This window comes from Hemitrygon akajei, chromosome 14, assembly GCF_048418815.1.
Source record: "Hemitrygon akajei chromosome 14, sHemAka1.3, whole genome shotgun sequence".
Taxonomy (NCBI): domain Eukaryota; kingdom Metazoa; phylum Chordata; class Chondrichthyes; order Myliobatiformes; family Dasyatidae; genus Hemitrygon; species Hemitrygon akajei.
Genome location: NC_133137.1, coordinates 64,400,409 through 64,422,904, shown reverse-complemented (window position 1 = coordinate 64,422,904; position 22,496 = coordinate 64,400,409). Strand labels below are relative to the sequence as shown.

Here is a 22,496-nt window from a genome sequence, read left to right as displayed (position 1 = left end):
TTTGGAGTATTGTGTACAGTTCTGGTCACCGAATTATAGGAAAGATGTCAGCAAAATAGAGAGAGTACAGAGAAGATTTACGAGAATGTTACCTGGGTTTCAGCACCTAAGTTACAGGGAAAGGTTGAACAAGTTAGGTCTTTATTCTTTGGAGAGCAGAAGGTTGAGGGGGGACTTGATAGAGGTATTTAAAATTATGAGGGGGATAGATAGAGTTGACGTGGATAGGCTTTTTCCACTGAGAGTAGGGGAGATTCAAACAAGAGGACATGAGTTGAGAGTTAGGGGGCAAAAGTTTAAGGATAACACAAGGGGGAACTTCTTTACTCAGAGAGTGGTAGCTGTGTGGAACGAGCTTCCAGTAGAAGTGGTAGAGGCAGGTTCGGTATTGTTATTTAAAGTGAAATTGGATAGGTATATGGACAGGAAAGGAATGGAGGGTTATGGGCTGAGTGCGGGTCAGTGGGACTAGATGAGTAAGCGTTCGGCACGGACTAGAAGGGCCGAGATTGCCTGTTTCCATGCTGTAATTGTTATATGGTTATAAGGATCTATCCCTTAGTAATAATGATTAGGGAGGCACAGAGAGAATCTGTATTTGCTGACAAGTAAACTTTACTGTCTCAACCAAAAAGCATGTGGGTTCACAAACTAACTACCTGTGCACCCCACTAGAATACCCTGACTCTCCATGAACAGTCAATGAAGAGAAGAGGTATTACCCGGAAAAGAAGTCTACGCTGGCCAGGCGTTCCTCATAGTCCCAGTCTCCACGTGTCCATGGAGTCTTCCTCATCTGTTGAACCGACGGATCACCATCCCATTGGCCCAATGTCACGTGACCTACCCCAATCACTCACTTATCGGCTCTGGACCAGGGCTTGAACCAACATTCTCTATGGTTTCTGCCTCTCCCCCCAGCTTCATACCTCCTTTGTTCCTTTCAACTCTGACTGTGTCGGACCAGTTAAAGAAGGTGACCTGGACACCGAGTCTGATGAGATTACGGGTTGCTTCTCTGGTAAATCTGCCACTTTACATTATAATTAGCTATTCATTGGAGAATGGTCTCAGGTTTAGCAGGTCATTAGCTGAAGCTCCTTGTGTCCACATTCCTTTGCTCTGATTAGATTATCCCAGAGCAAGAATCAGTTCAGAGTCCATAAAATGGTAGGGGGTGGGGTGGAAGGATTGTAAGGACAGTCTCACAAAATGGGCGCCTCCATCTACTTTAAGCACATGGCAAGAACAAAGAAAATTGGTTTGTCTGTTTCCACTGTCCTTGATTCATCTGAACCCGCTGATTTGTAAACTATAGTTTACTCTGGCCAGTCACGTGAACTGCAGCTTTCTGATGATAGAAGAAGCCTTTGCCTGCATCTCCATGAAAATCCAGAGAAGTTTAACAACTGCTGAGTATTGTTGGAGTGTTGTCATATTGCAGAAGATTACTGTGGTTGAAATTTTATTCTCAGAGATGTTGTGACTCCAAAACCAAAATGCTTTAGAAGGAGATGGAGGAAAAGAGAGAAGAAAGCAAAGAAATCAGGTGTTGGAACTGTAAGATTCAAGTTACTACAGCTGCTGTGAATCTATAATAAAACAGAATTCAGCAAGAAGTGGAGGGCTGTGGAAAGAGAAACAGAGTTGACATTTTTGTCAGAGATGTTTTCTGTTCTGATGATAGGTCATTGACTTGACACATTTAACCCAATTTCTCTCTCCACAGATGCTGCCTGTCTCTATGGGTACATGCAACATTTTCTGGTTCTGTTTTGGTAGTTGTGACGTATCCATGTCACAACTGACTGATGAGCCATTTAGATTTGAATCTGAGGAGTAGCTATTCAAGTATAATACCGGCTCTGTCTAGGTTGCTATTATATATGAGGTCTATTTTTGGCCAGACATTTAGAGACCATCTTGTTATACTGCAGTTTCAATAAATAGAATACTCATTTCTCATTCATGGCCAGTAGGAGGGGCACTTGTGAATTGGCAGTCATATGATCATGAAGACACTACAAATGCTAGAATGGATCAACTCATACAAAGTGCTAGAGGATCTCGGCATGTCAGGCAGCATCGTTAGAGGGAAATGGACAGCTGACATGTCAGGCTGACACTCTTCACCTGCAAAGGAAGAAAAAGGTGGGAAAGGGGAAGGAGCACCAATTAGCAGATGGTAGATGAATCCAAGTAAGCAGGAGAATTGAGAATGATGTGTGAAGCTAGGAGGTGATAGGTTGAAGAGGCAAAGGGCTGCAAACAAAAGAATCTGATTGGAGATGGCAGTGGGTCATGGAATAAAGGAAAAGGTGTGGGCGAAGGGCAGGTCATCACGGTGGGGAAGGGGAATCGATTACTGGAAATTAGAGAAATTGGTGTTGATGACTTCAGGTTAGAGATGACCAAGGTGGGATATAAGATGTTATAGAGTCATAGAGAAGTACAGCACAGAAACAGGCTCTTTGGCCCATCTAGTCCATGCTGAAACCATTTATAATGCCTACTTCCAATGACCTGCACCGGCACCATAGCGCGCCATACCCATACTATCCATGTACCTATCCAAACGTCTCCTAAACTTTTCAGTCAAGCCCGTATAGGCCACTTCTGCTGGAAGCTCATTCCACACTGTCACAACCCTCTGAGTGAAGAAGTTTCCCCTCATATTTCCCTTAAACTTCACACCCAGCATGCTTAAGCCTTGATCTCTGGTTGTCGGCCTACCCACCTTCTGTGGAAAAAGCCTGCTTGATTTACCCTATCTATACCCCTCATAAATCTATCAAATCTTCTCTCAATCTTCTATGTTCTAATGAATATAGTCCTAACCACATCAAAAGGTGCAGTTATAGCTCAAATTGGTGTAAACTAGATTTAATGGTGATATCAATTCATGATTTAAAAGGAAAGATTGAATAGGTTAGAATTTTATTCTCTGGAACATAGAAGATTGAGGGGAGATTTGATAGAAGTGTAAAAAATTATGAGAGATGTAGATAGGGTAAATGCAAGCAGCATTTTTCCACTGAGCAACACATACAACATGCTGGAGGAACTCAGCAGGTCGGGCAGCATCCATGGAAACGTGCTTCCCAACCTGCTGAGTTCCTCCAGCGTGTTGTACATGTTGCTTTGATCACAGCATCTGCAGTGTACTTTGTGTTTTTCCACTGAGGTTGGGTGAGACTACAACTAGAGGTCATGGGTTGAAGGGTGATAGGTGAAATGTTTAAGGAGAACATGAGGGCAGACCTCTTCACTTAGAGGGTGGTGAGAGTGCAGAATGAGATGCCAGCGCAAGTGGTGGATGGAATTAAGAGAAGTTTGGATAGGTACATGGATAGGAGGGGTATGGAGGACTGGATGCAGGTCGGTGGGACTAGGCAGTTTAAGTGGTTTGGCATCAACTAGATGGGCCAAAGGGCTCTATGAAATAGAAGCATGTACCTTAAGGCAGTAAATAGCACAATCAATGCTGGCAGTTTTACAGGTTTCATGTTATAAATGCTGTATCAAAAACTGATATCAGGTTAGAAAAAAAACATTAATTTTACATCAGAATCCCATGCTCTCTTTTCCAGTGTGATCCATCTTAGCCCCTTGCTTTTCTACTCATTAAAAGTTGGCTTTATTTAAAATAATTTTTGACGCTCTGATGCTATACAGCTATTAAAGAAAAATATCCTGTTGAGACTTGATTTAATTTAAGAAGTATATATAATTAATTCTCTTCACACTTCATTTGTTAGCTAAATATATGATGTCTTAACCAAGCTAAAATCTAGGGTCTTCAGCAAAATATATTATTTATTTGTTACATATATGTTTACTCAAGTTGATATTAGTTGTATGTGTTTTTCGCATGCCCTTCACTTGGCTTTTCTACTGACCCATCACTTAATTCTTGGCCTTTTCACGCAGTATTAAGCAATATCTAATAGTTTTATCAATCAGTTATGGTTGCTTCTTTTCACACCTGTTCTTTTTCCCTTCTCCAGGAGGTTGTGATGATGCAGTTCTGTGCCAACAAATTAGATAAAAAAGATTTCTTTGGAAAGTCAGATCCATTCCTTGTATTTTTTCGAAGCAATGAAGATGGAACGTAAGTGATTTATTGATGACATTTGTTTTACTGTAGATTAATTTCCACACATTGATTTACATGTGGTCCTGACTTCTTGTAATCAGTTTGTTCTGCCCCAGAATTAGAAGAAAATTACTTACTTTTTCTGCTTGATTTATCCATCCTGTGATAGATTTATGTATTTCCACTATTGTTTGAGTAGACAAGAATGGCAAATTATAGCTAGCTTCATCTTTGAGTTGGAAAATGCAGGTGCAGCTGGACATGATAAATTGCCAGTTTCAGTCTGTTTTCCATTTTTTCTTTCTATCTTCATTAATAATTTGAAAGCATTTTCACACTTTGTTCCAGTGCTTTATAAATGTCTCCACAGTTTATGACCATCTTATCACAGCAGATGTTCTTATAATTTTAATTTATTGTAATTTATGTTCAGAGTGAATATATTTCATGCATATGTAATAAAGGGTCAGCCTTTAAGCTTTACCAATGATTGGAAAATAGTTTAAATAAATGGACAACCTCAATAACAAGCTTCATGCCATACAGGAGGCTTTATCTTTTTCAGACAAATTACTTATAAATCTTTATTATAGTGCAATAATTAAGCTGAAAAATGAATTAATTTCCTTTCGGTTAGTCCTGACGAAGGGTCTCGGCCCGAAACGTCGACAGCGCTTCTCCCTATAGATGCTGCCTGGCCTGCTGTGTTCCACCAGCATCTTGTGTGTGTTGTTGTTAAATGAATTAATTAACATTTTTCACAGCTTTGAAAGAATGCGTCACTAATTGAGAGCACATAGAACTTATGCTTCAATATAATTCCAGATAAAATCTACCATTTCACTCAGTGCAGCTTCTGTGCAAGACACCACTTGTCTAATAGATAGTTAATTGTTCTGGGCTTTACTCCAATTTTTATCTTGCACCTTAATCTGACGGTTTCATCTCTGATGCAGCTGAGGTAACAATGTAATTTTGTTATCAGCAAATAAAACTTGTTCATTGTCCCTCTCATTGACCTCCTAAACTCCAGGCTATATAAATTCTAATTCATTCAATATTTTGCTGTGGGCATCATGTTGCACACTAAATCCTGCTTGTCATTGGTTTCCTGCCAAGCACTGTGCTAAATTCAATTCTAAGTCTTTTTTTGTGTTAAGTACCACCACTTCTGAATAAACTCGTCTTGGGCTTCAAGCCAGGTACAGGTATCGATTATAACCGACATTTCGATTACAAACTCTGCCATCTTCTTCAGGGATGATGCCTGAGTATGTTTAGTCCAGTGATATTTCTACTATAGTCTGTCCCTCTTGATTGGTAAGTCCTCATTCAATCAAGTTTCCGCTCTCCCACCTTGTTTACAATTGAATTCCAGTTCTTACTTAGAGTGAAACTTTCCTCTTTGTTAAAATTCTTTGCCTTTTGTTTTCTTTCAATGGTTTCCTTTACCAGGCAGTCCCAAAAGCCATTGATGCAGCACAGTAGATTTGTGCCGTTGAAGTCATCCTATGGCCATAGTGAATGCAGTCTTCTGTTACCATCGATTTCTCCAGGTAACCCGAATGGATATACCTTGATGCGGGTTTCCGCCGTTTGTCCGTCTAGCCAATATGCGCTGCTCCGTATTCACAGGGAATCCTGTGACCTGAGCCCCAGGTCATCTTTGACCTACATAAACTGTAATTTGAGCTTCCTAATGGGTTTGTGTATTGTATTAGTCCAGTATTTCTTCAGGATCCTGGCGATTCTTCCAGAAACCGTGGAAGTATAGGGAAGACAGGCGGTAGCGACGGATTCCTTCTCGTTGTTGGGTTTCCTGATTTTTTTCAGCCCTTTTAAGGTCCTGATTGATTTCCTTCACCATGTAGCCATTCTTTGGCAACGTTGTGCGTAATCGTCTTATTTCTCAGGGAGATTCTTCATGTCAGAAATAGTTTTTGCACAGTTAATTAAAATAGGAAGAGCCACTCTATGTTGGGAGATGTGATGGTGGCTGTTATTGTTGAGGTGATTTAACAAAGGCAAAGGTCTTGCTCTAAGGGCTGGAATTTGGTTGTTTAAAAAAAGGGTGGGAGAGCAGAAACCTGATTGGATGAGGACTAACCAATCGTGAGGGATGAACTACGGGTGGTAGAATTACCATTGGACTAGATTTACCCAGGCATCATCCCTAAAGAAGATGGCAGAGTTTGTCATTGAAACATCAGTTATAATCTATACCTGTACCCAACTTGAAGCCCGAGAAGAGTTTATTTATCACATATGCCAGGAAAGCATTAGATCCTTTTTACGACCTCTTCCCTTTCCTGACCTCCTTCAGTCCCAATCTTTATGCTTCACTTTTCCAGCTTTGATCTTCTTCCTCCATTTGCAACTGCATTACATTTTGGGATACACTCCCTAAAGCCAATACCTGTTATCCTTCGCTTTCTCTCTCTGGTTTATAAATCCTACAGACTCCTGGCTCTGGTTCTTTCTCGTAGCCCTGTTCTGATATGAACTATCTCAGGGCTTCTGCAGCACCAAATAAATATAAGTTTCATGTGGTACTCTGTGCATGACTTCCAGAGACCTGGTTGAACTTCATCATGGGGCATTCCATCATCATTTTTTTTTATTCCCTTTCTCAAAGTTTAGAATCCGAATGTTCTGAAAGAAAGTTGCTTGGGCAGATTTTACAATGAGCATAAAGGGGGTGGAGTTCAGGTGAAGAGTTTCTACCTCAATTGTCAACTGTCCATTTCCCTCCAGAATTTTGCTGTTTGCTCCAGATTTTAGCATTTGCAATCCTTGTGTCTCCAGTATCTGGCAAAGAAATGTTTTTCCCATTAAAATTTTTCACAGTTATGAAGGGTAATTGGCAGAGCATAAAACTTACTATTTATGTATTCAGTTCACTTCAACGTTTTGGCCACTTTAAATCCCATGATGTCGCAATTATGATCAACAAATTGAGAATTAGTCTCCACAACTCAACTACTGATGTCTACTGCTGGAATATGGAGTATTGTAATCAGAGCACCAATGTAAAAAACCTTCCATTTGGTCTAATGAAGCTAACTTCTCTGAATATGTATAAATGCCAATTAATATAATGAAATTATTACTGTTATTTCAGATCATGTGTGAATATATGTATTTTTAGATTTACCATTTGTCACAAGACAGAAGTTGTAAAGAACACGTTGAACCCAGTGTGGCAAGCCTTCACAATCCCTGTGCGTGCTCTCTGCAATGGTGACTTTGACAGGTACGAAGCATCTATTGCATATTAATGTGTGGATTTTGCCGGTTACCAAGGATACTTGAAAATAATTTGAAGTTTTTTAAAAGGTGACAGATAGGATATTATGTTTGCATAAATATTAAGCGCTGGCCTGGCAGTGTTATCTGATGACAGACACTTCCTAACCAGAAAGGATGAGAATACTTGAGCTTTCAGCTTCAGATTCTGTCAGTCATTCAGTTTTGCATATCAAAATGCGGCTGTTAAATAGTTGGGAAATGTTGAAAAGATATTGAAGGAAATAATCTTTATGCACAAATTTAATGCAGGCTTTGTTTTGCATATTTATATGTGGTTTCATTGACAATGTGGTCTAGAAACCCAAACAGGTACATCAGTCTGGTGGTGGTTGTCCATCATGTCTGACTGTGACAGGAAACCTATGTGGGAGTTTTTAAAGTAGGAACGCCATTACATTGGCGCAGTTCCATTCTCTCAACCTCAAAAGTCTGTGTCCAGTGATGTGAACAAATGTCACAAACTGGGGACTTCGTTGGTTGCAGTGGATGTCCGTGGCATCTTCTGTGCCTTGTCATGCCCTTCCCTCTCCATAGAGTGTTACAGTAATGCCTTCCTGGCCGTTGGATCTCTCTGTAGATCCTGTCCGCCAGAGCTGACTTTGCATGCTAGGGCAGGCGTGTCTGGGGTGTGATGCCACTAGCTACCCTCACCTGGTTTAGCCCACCTGTCGAAGCAGTGTACCAGGGTGTGGCCACCTCCCTACAATATTGCAAGAAACAAAACAAACCACTCATTTTTGAGATACTCACGGCTCAGGAAGCATGTCGAAGAGAGAAACCAAGCTAATATGCAGGTTACTGACCTTGTTGGTACCGACTTAATGTTTCTCAATCCATGGGCATTTCCTGTCTCTGTAATATTGGTTTGTTATGAGATTGCCAGAATGCATGTGTGGTACATTCAGGAAATCCAAGTCTCTAAGGAGATTAAAAGGGACTTGCGTAGCTTAGAATCGAGAATGGTTAGTTTTTAAAAATGTTTAATTGAATGTAAGGCTCAAAGGAACAGCAGTGTTCCTGTAAATGCACAGTAAACCCTCCAGTTTTGGCTATTGCTATGCTTCCTCTCAATCACACCCCTTTTGCTATACTCTCTGCTACTGACCTTTAAGGATCCAACTCGTGCTCACTACTGTGATCCTTGAGATTTGGGCCAGTAATTATGCGGCCATAGAAATGATTATTAATGTGATACCATCTAAGGAATTAAACCTCTTTGTCCCAATGCCATTGGTTCATGGACTTAATGCCCACTGCGTGTGTGCGTGTATGTGTGTACATGCATATGCTGAAATCCCATTGATCTCCACAATTCCTGTCTTTAAACTTGAATAATTTCATGATTGTTGCACCATGATGAAATAAACCACTGACAATGCAAGTCCTTAAGAGGTAGCTGACCAATCCAAAGACAACTTGAAACCATTGCACAGCTTCTCGACCACTGCTGATAGAACCCTGGAATCACAGAAAGTTTACGACACACAAAGAGGTCATTTGGCCCATCATATCTTTGCTGGGTGGGGTGGAGGGATGGTTGGCAGGATAAAGTATCTATGGGCTAGTGAAATCCAAGTGTCAAAATGAGATCATTACTGTGGTGAAAGTTGGTGAATACCCAACTGCTACCACAAGCATTTGTAACTCCTCCAAAACTCTCTGACACTTCAAACAATTGTAGCTATTCATCCACTTCATTCCCTTTCAGGGCGATTTTTTTTTTCTTTGCAATTAGCACTGGAGCAATAAACAGGAGGGACAATTTCCAAACCCAGTCATGACAAGGCGTTTGCAATTGTGGGCTCCAGTATCAAAGAGTAAATGACATGTGGACGATTGTATCATTATGCAGTCCGCTGCCCACACCCCCCCCCCCACCAATCTCACTTCGTCCTATAACCACTCAAACGCCTACATTGGAATAAGCACCTGCAGCTGCCATTATTATACTCACAGCATGAGTGACCATTCACTTTCATGCTTATTATTCAGAGAAGTGATATTTTTAAATAATTATTTGATGTGACAGTAAGTTATCTCAGTGCCTTAGCTTTTCAGTGATAGCTACGGCATTCAGCTTGTCCTCTTGATCAGATATTCACATCTTACAATTTTCTTTAAATTCCTCGATATACTGTGATACTAAACTTTACATTGTTCTTTTGACATGTTCTTTATATGACTTTCTGTGCATAGAGTTAATAGTTCATTTATAAATATTATTTGAATAAAAATAGTTTTTGCTAGATGACACAAATTTACTGATAATTCAAGGTGATATAAATACATGTCGTTTCTAAATGTTGTTTTCAGAACTATTAAAGTGGAAGTATATGACTGGGACAGAGATGGAAGGTAAGATAATCGCAAGTATTATTTTACATTAAAAGTACACCATACACATTGCCATTTTATCAAAAGTATTATAAGTACTATACACCAGTTTTATCTGTTTCATAAAATAAAATTAGACTTGAAAGCTGGCATATAAACACCAAAGAAGATCCTGTTGTTGCTAATGTTTCTCTTTCAGAATAGATAAAATTTAACGCCTGCCATTTTCCATCAGTAACCAACTGTGCAGTGGAACTGAGAACTATGCTTATATTAGATTACCTACCTTCTTTGATTGCATTGCAGTGTATATAATTCCTTTAAATTTGAGGATGTTTCTTATTGCAGTGCTCAAGGATTGATCAATAATCTCTTTAAACAACATTGAATGGGCAAATCTTGACATTTTCTTCCATGAAAGTAAAAAAAATTATGAATGTTGTGGGTTTAGCACTATGAGATCTTTAACTGTTTAACAGCAAAGAATTTTTTATCAGTCCTAAAGGTTTGTTATTTCCTAAGCTGTTCCTTTTACTTTGCAGTCTCTACCCACTAACGTGATGAATGTAGTTAGATAGCACTGAAGAAGATAGAGTAATTTCTTTAAGAAGCCAGGACTGTGAACGGGCAAAATAGATTTTCAGATTTGAAATCATTCTTGAGATGTGTACCTCACTCTCGGATGGGACCATCAGAGAGGATTGGAAGCAGTGAGATTGGAGGCACACATAAGGCCCATTCACAGAGCATTTAGAAACAGGAGATTGTACATGGACTTCCGAAGTTGAGGCTGTGAGACTGCTCCAGCTGCCTAGGCTTCGTGTCTGTGAGATTTGCTCCACTGTGTGATGAACTGAGGCTGAGCCTATGGGCCTGCTCCGGCTGCTCTGGGCTTCGTGTCCGTGGGCTCAATTTCATTCTGAATGCTGTTGCTTGCTTTTATTGTTTGCATGATCTATGTGTTTTTTTTCTCTCTCTCTGTGCATTGGGTGTTGGTCTTTTTAAAAATGAGGTTCTTTCAGGTTTCATAGCAGGCCAGGGAGCATTTATAGGGAGAAGCGCCTTCGACGTTTTGGGCCGAGACCCTTCGTCGATGAAGGGTCTCGGCCTGAAACGTCGACAGCGCTTCTCCCTATAGTTGCTGCCTGGCCTGCTGTGTTCCACCAGCATTTTGTGTGTGTTGTTCGTATTTCCAGCATCTGCAGATTTCCTCATGTTTGTTCTTTCAGGTTTCTTGTTTTGTAGCTGCCTGTAAGCCAACGAATCTCAAGGTTATATAATTTATATGTTCTTTGATAATAAATGTACTTTGAACTTTGAACCTTGAACGTGTTCACGGAATTACAAAGGCTTCAGTAATCAGTGATTCAGCAGGGTGAACTTAAGTCTCACTCCATGACCTAGACTGTGCTCTTTTGAGGTTAATATGTCAGCAACCCTGCTCTTCCTGGCTTCTGGATCTTTTCAGGTGGCTATTGCTGATCTCTGACGAACATCTCAGTTTATTACTCTCTGCAGTTTTACAGAAGTAAAAAGCCAGCAGCACCTCATGTATGGGGGCTTGCCAAAGATTGGCCCACGATTGTCTGGTCTCATCAAAGATTCCCCTGAATAACCTAGATCCCTTCACCCACAGAAAGGGTTTGCGCTTCCTAAAATTACAGGTCATTGATGCTCATGAGGAGAATTTTATGAAAGACAGTACTGTGCAAAAGTCTTGGGCACATACTGTATATGTAGTAAGGATGTCTAAGACTTTTTCAGAGTACAGTAAGAGGGAATGAGGTTTTCTCCCTGATGAGCTGGATGATTTTATGCTCACTGTTAGGGAGCATTCAGGAGTAATGTGAATATAGCAGATATTAATTCAAGCAAGAACCAGTCTACAGTTCTTAATAGAAATTGTAAATTACAAGCAGTAAATTGAAGTCACAGTACTGTGCAAAAGTCTTAGGCACCCTAGCTATATTTCTGTGCCTGAAACTTTTGCACAGTTCTGTATGTTTGCTAAGAGCCCATGTGATTTTGCCATCCTGAAGGAGTCCACACTTGCTGTGGTTTTTAACAGTGTTTGCTCGCACTCAATCCAGAGCAGTGTTGGTGCAGCAGACATGGAACAGTCATAACTGTTGTTGGACTTGTGAATATGAGATGTTCTTCAGTCTGGGAGGGCACACCTAACTAGTGTGGAGACTTCACTGTGATGTTCTGCAGGCTTCATAACCTGGCCAAAAGGAGATAATAGCGAGTATGCAAGGAAGAGCAGTCTGGAGACCCTCAGCATGACGATCATAATGCACATCATAGACCAGGAAGATGTGAATGGCTCTGATGGTGGAATTCCAGCATGACATCGTGATCTTCATAAGCCTTCCAAAGGAAGGAGTAATTCCCCACATACACCATAAAAGGATCATGTATAGAGGGAAGAATCTCATAAACATCTTCCCTGATCAGAAAGTGTTCTTGCAAATTAAATGAACCTCTCCATTCATTACCCTTTCCACTCAGCTGAGAGAATCCACATGATGCATTGTATTCTCTTCATGTGAAGCTTCTTAGGTTTAATTGCACTGTTTACAATGCACGAAGGAATCAAGACTTGCTCCTTTAACTTATAAACTTAGCCACATATTTTTTGTATTTCCTGCTGAATAGCACATTGATTTGAAGCATTTTGAGCTCTGCACAAAACATGCTTCCCTCAGATGAGTTCTACTCTGCTTCCATTAATTGCTGTCTTTGTACGTTCATCCCTTGATTATGTAGGTTTCCTCTAGGTGCCCTGGCTTCCTCCCACGGTCCAAAGACTTACAGGTTGCACTTAGTGAGTTGTGGGCACGCTGTGTTGGTGCCGGAAGTGTGGTGACCCTTGTAGGCTGCCTGGGACTGCGTTGTTGTAGCACAAATGACGCTTTTCATTGTACAGTATGTGTCAATGTACACGTGACAAATAAAGCTAATTTTTTTAAATGATAGATAAGTATTGATGAGTTCCCTGTGGAAGAATGATCACTTTTCACTCTGTTCACACTATATTCCCATACTGCGCCATTGACAGCATCACTTCTACCAACCACTTTATTACTTTATCATGTAGCTTTTAATCCTGCATGTTGAGATTCCCGGAGAACAAGCAGCATTTCTGTCACCATGCAACTGTGCTCATACCTTCAGCCTCTCACAGGTCTCCTCCTTCAGAGAGTGCCGTAATAAATCATTGAAGAGTGCACCAAGCAGGGGTGAAGAGCTTTGAGAGGAATTGAATTGACATTCAAGGTCAAAGTCATTTACTTCCTGAATTACATGGCAATAAATTCCACACCTAGGTTGCACTGGAGTGAGGTGATCTTTATTAATTGAGAAATATCCCTCTCTTCTTTCCACCTATTGAAAAGTGCTACGTGTTGCAAATGAAAACAAAGGCAAGGACAGTAACTACTGAAAGTTATTTATGAGAACATGTAATCAAGAAATGGGTCGCCAGGAATATTTGTCTTTCACGTTAAACACCTTGGTGCATTCCCTTTCAATCACCTTGGAGGTGAGTTCTGATGTTCCATCACTACTTCAAGTGGTCCGCTAAGTGGCTGCTGAATGATTGCCAGGAGCTTCTCCCTAGGTCACGGTGAGTGTGTTGATGGGACGCTGTAGAGGTAGTTGTATTGCTCACTTGTTAGGGAGAGTGGAGAGGATAATCAAACTGCTGATGGTCCTGCGCACCCGGGTATCTCTCAGTCACTGGGAGGATGATCGTGCAACAGTCTGCTGGCACGTGCACCGTATGACCGTCAGTGCGGCCTCGAGATCGGGAGCTGAGCCGGCTGACAGGCATCTGGACGCTGCTATCTTCACAGCTCTCCTCATGATCAGCTCTCTGCACCAGGAGAGCAGGGCTCCACTCACGTTGAAGAGGTGCATGGGTGGACGAGGGACTGTGATGAGGCTGGGGGAATATTTGGCTTTCCCTGCAAAAAGGGAAATTAGTTCATGTATCCCACGTCATTCTTCATTTGAAGAGCAATTTGTTCGAGCATGCCATCTCTCTAGCTACGCAGGACCATCAGCTCTGTGTTGGACCTCTCTATTGATGGACTAAAGCAGGCTTTTCATGTGTAGCATCTCTCAGTCCATGAGGTCAGCAGTCTGTTCACAGACAGCATTTCTCGGCTCAAAAATTGAGGACAGTCAGTGTCTTTTTTTCCCCAGGGCAGTGGATTCTAGAACTAGAGGGCACAGGTTTATGGTGAGAGGGGATAAATTTAAGGGAAAACTGAGGATTAAGTTTTCACACAGAGGGTGGCGTTTATTTGGAACATACAGCTAGCTGCCAGATGAGTTGGTAGAGACAGATACAATTCCAGCATTTAAAGGCACTTGGATAGGACAGGAGCAGAGGCCTAATGCAGGCAAATAGGCTTAGAACAATTAGGCATCACGCTTGGCATGGACAAGGTAGGCCAAAGGCCCATTTCAGTGCTCTATGATTCTGTGATCAATAACCCTGATTCCAGGTAACCGTCGGCTCTGATCCAGAGTCTCAAACTGGTCACGTGCCGGTTACCAGGCTGACAGGTGGATCATGGTGAGACAGCAAAGATACTGGAAAATATGTTGGCTCTGAATCTGCCTTTTGGAACATAAATGACTCCAGACCCACTGGCTCGATTGACTCTGAATGGCCATCACCGTTCAGATTAACAGTAAAATGTTGGCTGTGCAAGTGACATCTAATTTGCATGAATAAATTACAAAAGGCCCTAAGGTGCCTGTTGTCACCCCTTGACAAGTGTCATCTACCGGTAATCACTTGTTGATGAAGGGTCTCAGCCAAAAATGACAGCCATTTATTTCCCTCCATAGATGCTGCCTGACCTGCTGAGTTCCGCCAGCATTTCGTGTGTGTCGCTCAAGATTTCCAGCATCTGCGGGATCTCATGTGTTTGTGCCATCAAATCTATATTGTTCACCCCTCACTGCTAAGATGCTGTGGTGGTAACAATGCAGTTCATCACTATTTCTTTTCCCTCCATTTCCCCTTACTTCTCATTGCTTTTTCTGTTGGATAATCTGCTGTTTATTGAGCCATGCTGTAGATCCTTATCAACCCACTACAACCATGCTGAACAGCGCCAAACCCCACCCTGCATTAATCTCATATACCGGTACTTCGCCTTTAGCCTTCTGTGCCTGGGTGACTAAAAAGCTTGTTTTAAACTGCTTAATACTGTCAGCAATTCTTACACCACTCTATTCCAGTAGTGTAATCCAAGTACTCATTACTCTCTGAGTGGAAAAAAAATTCCAATTCAAATCCCCTATAAATCACTTGTCCTTTGTTCTAATTCTGTGTCTTCTAGTTTTATTCCCCTCTGATGAGGGAGGAAATATCCCACAGCCTACCCTGTTCATACCCTTCAATTTTATGTACCTCAATAATATCAAAGTTCAAAGTAAAACTAATTATCAGAGTGCATGCAAGTCACGACATACAACTCTGAAATTATTTTTCCCTCTGGACATACTTAGCAAATCCATAGAACAGTTACTGTAAACAGGATCAAAGAACAACTAACTATGCAAATGCAAATATAAATAAATAGCAATAGTTAACAAGAGCATGAAATAACAAGATAAAGAGTCCGTATAGTGAGACCGTGGGTTGAGGGAACAGCAGAAATAGAATGAATATGATTATCCTCTTTTGATCAAAGAGCCTGAAGGCTGTCCCCACTTAGCTGGATCCAGCTTCTTCCATTTCTCCTTATAACTGAAACACTCAATCCCTGGCAGCTTCCTCTGGTGCTGAGAAGGAAACAAGGCCCCTTGTAGAACAGAGTCATGTATATGCATTACACTGATAGATCAGAGTGTATATTGTCATAAAGAAACATAAATACAAAGGTCACATATTAATGATAACAAACCAGTGTTTATAACCATACCAGACACATCTTGAGTAGCCTTTTCTCAGAAGGTGGCTTCCAGCTCAGTTCATTTACATTGTGTCTTGTGCTATGGGCAAAGTGCAGGTGATGGGACCTCCTGAGTAGTTCATTCACGGAGATGGGACAGATGATTGTGTGTTTCTGATTTTTACAGTGCTAGGTAATGCCTAATTTTCAGCTGTGAACCTGACAACAAGCTAAATTCAGCTACTCTGCCCTCTGCACTTAAGATCTGGCAGAGGCACAATTTCTGTGTCAGCTCTAATTGATGAATTCAAGTGCTACTAATATACGTGTGCATGCCAGGACAGAAGACAGTACTGGAGCTGGGATAAATCAGGTCTATAGCTGCAATGCCAAGAAATTCTGCAAATCTTAACAGGAGAGTGGTAAAAGCAAAATTGAGAGTACACAGACCTGGGCCAGTGACAGGTTCATAATGCAGTCAAACTAGTAAGATATTATCATAATCATACAACTAGGCAAGTTAAATTAAACAGAAAATTTAGGCTACCCCTGCAGGGAGAAGATCATGAGGCAGAAGAGCAAAAGGCAAGTATTCAATCAACACCCAGAAAATGCTGGAAGAGCTCAACAGGACAGGCAACATCAATGGAAAAGAGTAAACTGTCTTGACATTTCAGGCCAAGATCCTTCATCAGGACTGCAGGAAAGAAGAGGAGGAGTCAGAGTAAGAAGTTGGGAGGAGGCAAGGAAGAAACACAAGGTGATAGGTGAAACCGGGAGGGGGGGAAGTGGGGTGAAGTAAATAATTGGGAACACGAATGAATCTGCAGATGCTGGAAATAAATAAAAACACAAAATGCTGGCAGAACTCAGCAGGCCAGAGGAGATAGTGACGACGTTTCGGGCTGAAGTTGATTGATGGAAGAGATACAGGGCTGAAGAAGGGGGAATCTGATAGGAGAATTACAGAAGGCGGTGGAAGAAAGAGAAGGGAGAGGAGCACCAGAGGAAGGGTGATGGGTAGGTAAGGACTTAAAGTGAGAGAGAGAAATGGGAATGGAGAATGGCAAAGAGTGGGAGCATCACTGGAAGTTCAGGAAATCGATGTTCATGCGATCAGGTTGGAGGCTACTCAAGTGGAATAAAAAGTGTTGCTCCTTCAATTTGAGTGTGGCCTTATTGCGGCAGTAGAGAAGACCATGGACTGACAGGTCAGAATAGAAAATAGATTAAAATGGGTGGCCACTGGGAGATCCTGTGCTTTCTGGAGGCTGGAGCATAGGTGCTCGATGAAGCAGTCTCCCAATCCACGTTGGGTCTCACCAATATACAGGAGGCCACACCAAACAACTATACATTACAATAGTAGTATGCAGAAAAGCATCTCTGAATGCACAGCACATTGAATCTCGAAGTAGATGGGCTACAGCAGCAGACCACCATCTTACACACAGTGACTACTTTAATAGGCACAAGAAGTACGTAATAAAGTGGCCACTGAGTGTTTGTTGGACAGCAGATTTGGAGTGGCACAGATTATTGGAAGGTAAAATTTGGGAAAGTAGAAAGAAGATTGCTGAAAATGGCAGAGATTGGGGAGGGAGGTCACGAGGTAGGATGAAAGAAAAAGTCATCCTACCTTGAGAGTGATGGAAGCCTCAGACTCCTAGTAGGGTCTTTACTCAATGCTGAAGCAGTCTTCAACCCCACATTCAGGACCTATATCATCAGCATACCTCTTGCGCATGTCACTGTGAATGGACAGTTGTTCCATTCGTATGGAAGAACCAGACTAACTCTTTAGAGATGCACAAGCATTAATTGGATTGTGTTAAAATTGAATGCTGAGATGCACATATAGTTATGTGAGAATTTCAAAGCTCTAGTAACGTGCCTTGTCTGTTGGTACCTCACATTATTATTTATGTCAGTAATTTAATCTATCATGCAGCTTACTCCATTGTAAATGTGTTTTGGGTGGCTGACGTTATCCATCTTCTTAATATTTCTGTCTATATGTAGTTGCGGAAGAGGAGGTGGAAGAAGAAAATAGCTTTGAATTGCCTAAGGTCACATTAGCTAATAGCTCTGTATTTTAAGGGAGCTCTCAGGCTGAGTGATGCCAGAGCTCGTGTGTTGTGTGCAGCGATTTCTGACCCTGATTGGGGATTTATCCTGGATTGAGCAGAGATCACATAAGGTACTTCTCATGAGAGTCATCGTGGCATTGTTCCAAAAGGTCTAAGCAGATGTATATGAATTATAGTCACCTGCTGAGAAATTCAGTTGTTATTTCTAAATGCTGGCGGTAAATTTCAGAAGCAAAGCAGAACATGCATTCTCTGCAGTCAATTCTATCTGTTGTTGCTATTTGAGGATTAATTCCTAGGCAACCTCTTTTGCCCAGCTCTTCCACATGGGGGAGTCCTGTTCCCAATCACCTTGACAATATATGGAAACATTCAGAACCTGAATGACATCAAGTGTGCGAGACATTTTATAATCAATCGGCTGTACATATAATGGGATTAATCGTGATGGGTTGAATGCATGAGATTTCTCAAACCCTGTAGTTTAATTGCTTTTCTTATTATTGCCTCAAAGCACAGATTGTCTGAGAAGGTGGACAAGCTCAGACGATGAAATTTCCAACAAGAATGTGATTGGGTTTGGATGACTACTCCTGGAAATGAATTTTTGATGGATGTAGTGTAATAGCTGAATTTTCTTGGAAAATTGAAAGAACTGTACCTTTTGCAGTGTCAAAGACAGTTATGTGCACACTTGATAGGCAAAAGAAAAACAACCAAGGCTGTCATATCCCTCAAACTTTCAAAAGCATACAGAAGTGTTAAAATCAAACCAGTAAATTAATTTTAAAAATAAAAAATACTGAAAGCATTTACGTCAAATTAATTATTTTTAATCACCTAATGTGAGGGTCCAAGGTAAACACCAGCTTCCATCGATTGGAAATGAATAGATTTGTTATTCCTGCAACCATTGTATCTGAGTACATTGGTTCCCGTTTTAAGTGCTGTGAAAGTACCACATGTTCGTGCTTCACCTGCTGCTCCCAGTGAGAAGTTCATTGTTGGAATGCAGAGAGAAAACCCTTCACAAAGTGACTGAGCTGCAGGCAACTTCCCAGAAAATTCCAGCCCATTTACGTTCACATTCACAATGTCTTGTTAGTGAAATTTCTGTTAATTTAGTATTTGTTGGTTCTTCGTAGCAGTAATTACACATGTTCACAATCAAATAATCAAGCTAAACACATTGAAATCAAAGGATTTCCAATTAGTGGACCACAAATCAATCTGCACAATTCTCTGAAGTGGATCCTGCAATGGTCCCCTTCTGTTAACTCACAGCTTGAAATCTTTGCTAATTGTCATTGAAATTACATGTGTTTTTAGCTATCAATATTCCAGCTACTTCCATTTCTTTGTCTCTTTCATTGTAAAGCGTGAATTTTAATCCGATATTTTGTGTTTTATTATTATTTTGGCAATTATTTTAGGAACATTTTGCCAGGGCATATATTATTTTCTTGGAAGCACAGTCAATTGATTTTTCAATGCACAAACTGTTAGAATGCATCTATGCAACATTTAAAATATGCTATCACTTAGAATTTCAATATACAAGTTTAAAAACTGCTCTTTAAGCTAAAATCTTGCTTTATCAGATCAAGAAAAAAAATAGAACTATAGTAATGGCTTTCACTGGGGTTCACTGCAGTAATGGAAAAACAAAAGCATGCTCAGCCCTGGTGCTGAGAAGTTAATCAAGCAAACGTGATTATCCAGAGAAAGAAATGTGGGTTGAGTTTTCTCCTTTGCTAGACTGAACTACCGGTATTTCTTTTCTTTAATTCATGACTGTAAATTGCACTTGGCTTCTTTGGTCGCGAGGCAGTTAATGGTTCATGATAAAAATTTAACAGCACACTGTCTCTTTGATATCCAGCCATGACTTTATTGGAGAATTCACCACAAATTACAGAGAGCTTTCCAGGGGACAGTCACAGTTCAACGTATATGAGGTAAGTCCTTGCATTTTGTTTACTGATTAAAATATTTGGGTTAAAAATGACTGGTTCCAGCCAGCTGTGATTTTGATTGATAATAATGTTGCCAAGTAATATTGCAAATAAGCTTTTTATTGATGCAGGTGAAACCCAAATCTGTATAACTCTTTGCTTTGTGTTATCTTGATTTTCCTTATTTCTCCAGAAAGGAATGCTTGAAACTTCATATTCAATCAGCCACGCTTGCATACTTCATTGTCTTCTGTTTCCTTATATTTCACAAATCTCTTATTATCTGGATGGTCAAAAATTTGCAACTTGCTTTATCAGTTTATTGAATGTGTTTTTTGTTGGATGAGTATCAGATATATTGTCACAGACATGATTCATGAAACTTATGGTGGCAGTGCAGTGCAGGAATAACAAATTACTACAAGTTACAATAAAAATAAGTAGTGCAATAGAGGAACAGTGAGTAGTGTTCATGGGTCTGTGGACCATTTGGAAACATGATGGTAGAGGTGAAGAAGCCACTTCTGAAACACTGAGTTATGGGCCTTCAGGCTTCTGTACTTCCTCCCTGATGGTAGTAACGAGAAGAGAGCATGTCTTGAGTGGTGAGAGTCCTTAACAATGAATGCCGCTTCCTGAGGCACTACCTTTGAAAGATGTCCTCGTTGTTGGGGAGGGTTGTGCCCATTTTAATGTTAATTTGGTATTTGTTGGTTCTTCATAGCAGTAATTACACATGTCCACAATCAAATTATCAAGCTAAACATATTGAAATCAAAGGATTTCTGTAAAGCCTCTTCTGATCCTATGCATTGCTGTCTCCATGCCACGATGCAACCAATCAGAATACTCTCCACAATAATATATAGAAATTTGCTATGTCTTTGGTTACATACCAACATCTCTTCAAACTCCTAATTATGTATAGTCACCAGCACGCCTTTTTGGTCGTTGATCCATATGTTGGGCCCAAGTTAGATATTCTGAGATGTTGTCGCCCAGGAACTTGAAACTGCTCACCCTTTCCTCTGCTGACCCTTCAATGAGAATTTGTGAGTATTCCCAATTTCCCCTTCCTCAAGTTCACAATTAATTCCTTGGTCTTGCTGATGTTGAGTGCAACTTCATTGTTGTGACACAACTTGACTAGCTGATCTATTTCACTTCTGTGCGCCTCTTTGTCATCGTTTGCGATTCTGCCAACATTGGTGTCATTGGTGAATTTACTAATAGCATTTGAGCTGTGCCAAGCCACACAGTCATGAATGTAAAGGCAGTTAGACCAGTGGGTAAGCCCACTTCCTTGAGGTGTGCCTGTGTTTATTATCAGAGAAGAAGAAATGTTATCACCAATTTGTACTGACTGTGCTCTCCCGATGAGAAAGTCAGGAATCCAGGTACAGAGTGATAAATATTTTTCCGCATTTTTTGGACAGACTGCCTTAGCTCAACTGATGGTCTTGAACATTCCACTTGGGTTCATCTTCCCCCCAGAAATCTGAATTAGCAAACTTTCCTCAGGAAAAATGCTCAAAACTCCAAGTAAGCTGGAATTCTTGATTTGTCACCTCTATGTCCTTATTACCTTTTCTTCTTCTTGCAAATATTTTTATCTTTGTCCTTCACCATATAATAGGAACAATATTTCACAAATTATTCTCTCCAAGTGTCAACTTCTTGCATATTCTCTATTCCAGTGGGGAAACAACAAAAAAATGGAAACACACACACACAGAATGTTGGAGAAACTCAGCAGGTCAGGCAGCATCTGTGGAAAGGACAAAAGACTGGATGTTTTGGGCCAAGACCCTTCTTCAGGACATCAAAGAAAGAGAAAGAAGCCAGAATAAGAAGTTAGGGGGAGAGGGAGGTGTACAAACAAGATGATGGGTGAAGCCAGGTGGGAAAAGGTGGGGGGTGGGGAGATATTAAGTGAAGCTGGAAGGTGATAGGTGGTAAAGGGCTGAAGAAGAAGGAATCTGTATGAGAGGAGAGTGGACTATGGGAGAAGGGGAAGGGCACCAAGGGGAGGTGATAGGCAGGTGAGGAGAAGAGAAGATGTAAGAGGGGTGCAAGAGTGGACAATGGAAGAGAGGAGGGGAATGGGGATAAATTACCATACTTTAGAGAAATCAGAATATATACCATTTGTTAGAGACTACCCAGGCAGAATACGAGGTGTTGCTCCTTCAGTTTGATCATTCTCCTTCATTTCATGGACATCTGCACTCACTCCATCTTCCTGATGCCTCAACAGGGATACCTACCACCCATGGGCTACCAGATCCAGCAAATCATTCTCTGCAACTTTTGTTATTTAAACGGGATCCTACCACCAGTCCTTCCTGTGCTCCCTGCTTTCCACAGCGATCAATTCCTCCATGATATCCTGATCCATTCATTCCTCGCCGTTGGTCTCCCTCTTGGCACTTAATGCTGCAAGTGGAAGAAGTGCTACACCTGCCCACTTACCTCCTCCCTCACCACCATTCAGGACCCCAAACAGTCCTTCCAGGTGAAGCAATACTTCACCTGCAAGCCTGCTGGGGTCACCTACTGCATTCTGTGCATCTGGTGCGGTCTCCTCTACAATGCTGAGACTGTACATAGATTGGAAGGCCACTTTGTCAAGCACCTCACTCCATCTGCAACAAGCAGGACCTCCTGGGGGCCATCCATTTTTAATCTACTCCCCATTGCCATGATGACATGTTGATCTATGGCCTCCTTTACTGCCAAGATGAGGCCACTCTCAGGTTGGAGGAGCCACACCTCATATTCTGCCTGGGTAGCCAGA

General features: G+C 41.1%; 1 protein-coding gene across 2 annotated transcripts in view; it reads left to right on the top strand.

Annotated features, from left to right (window-relative positions):
• LOC140738644 (copine-8) overlaps positions 1–22,496 on the top strand; it is a 306,170-nt gene that overhangs the window by 190,421 nt on the left and 93,253 nt on the right. For both annotated transcript variants that reach the window (XM_073066254.1, XM_073066255.1), the window contains 4 exons: positions 4,008–4,111; positions 7,245–7,349; positions 9,719–9,760; positions 19,627–19,702. In XM_073066254.1, coding sequence (XP_072922355.1) covers positions 4,008–4,111; positions 7,245–7,349; positions 9,719–9,760; positions 19,627–19,702 — 327 coding nt within the window. The remainder of the gene's footprint in view (positions 1–4,007; positions 4,112–7,244; positions 7,350–9,718; positions 9,761–19,626; positions 19,703–22,496) is intronic.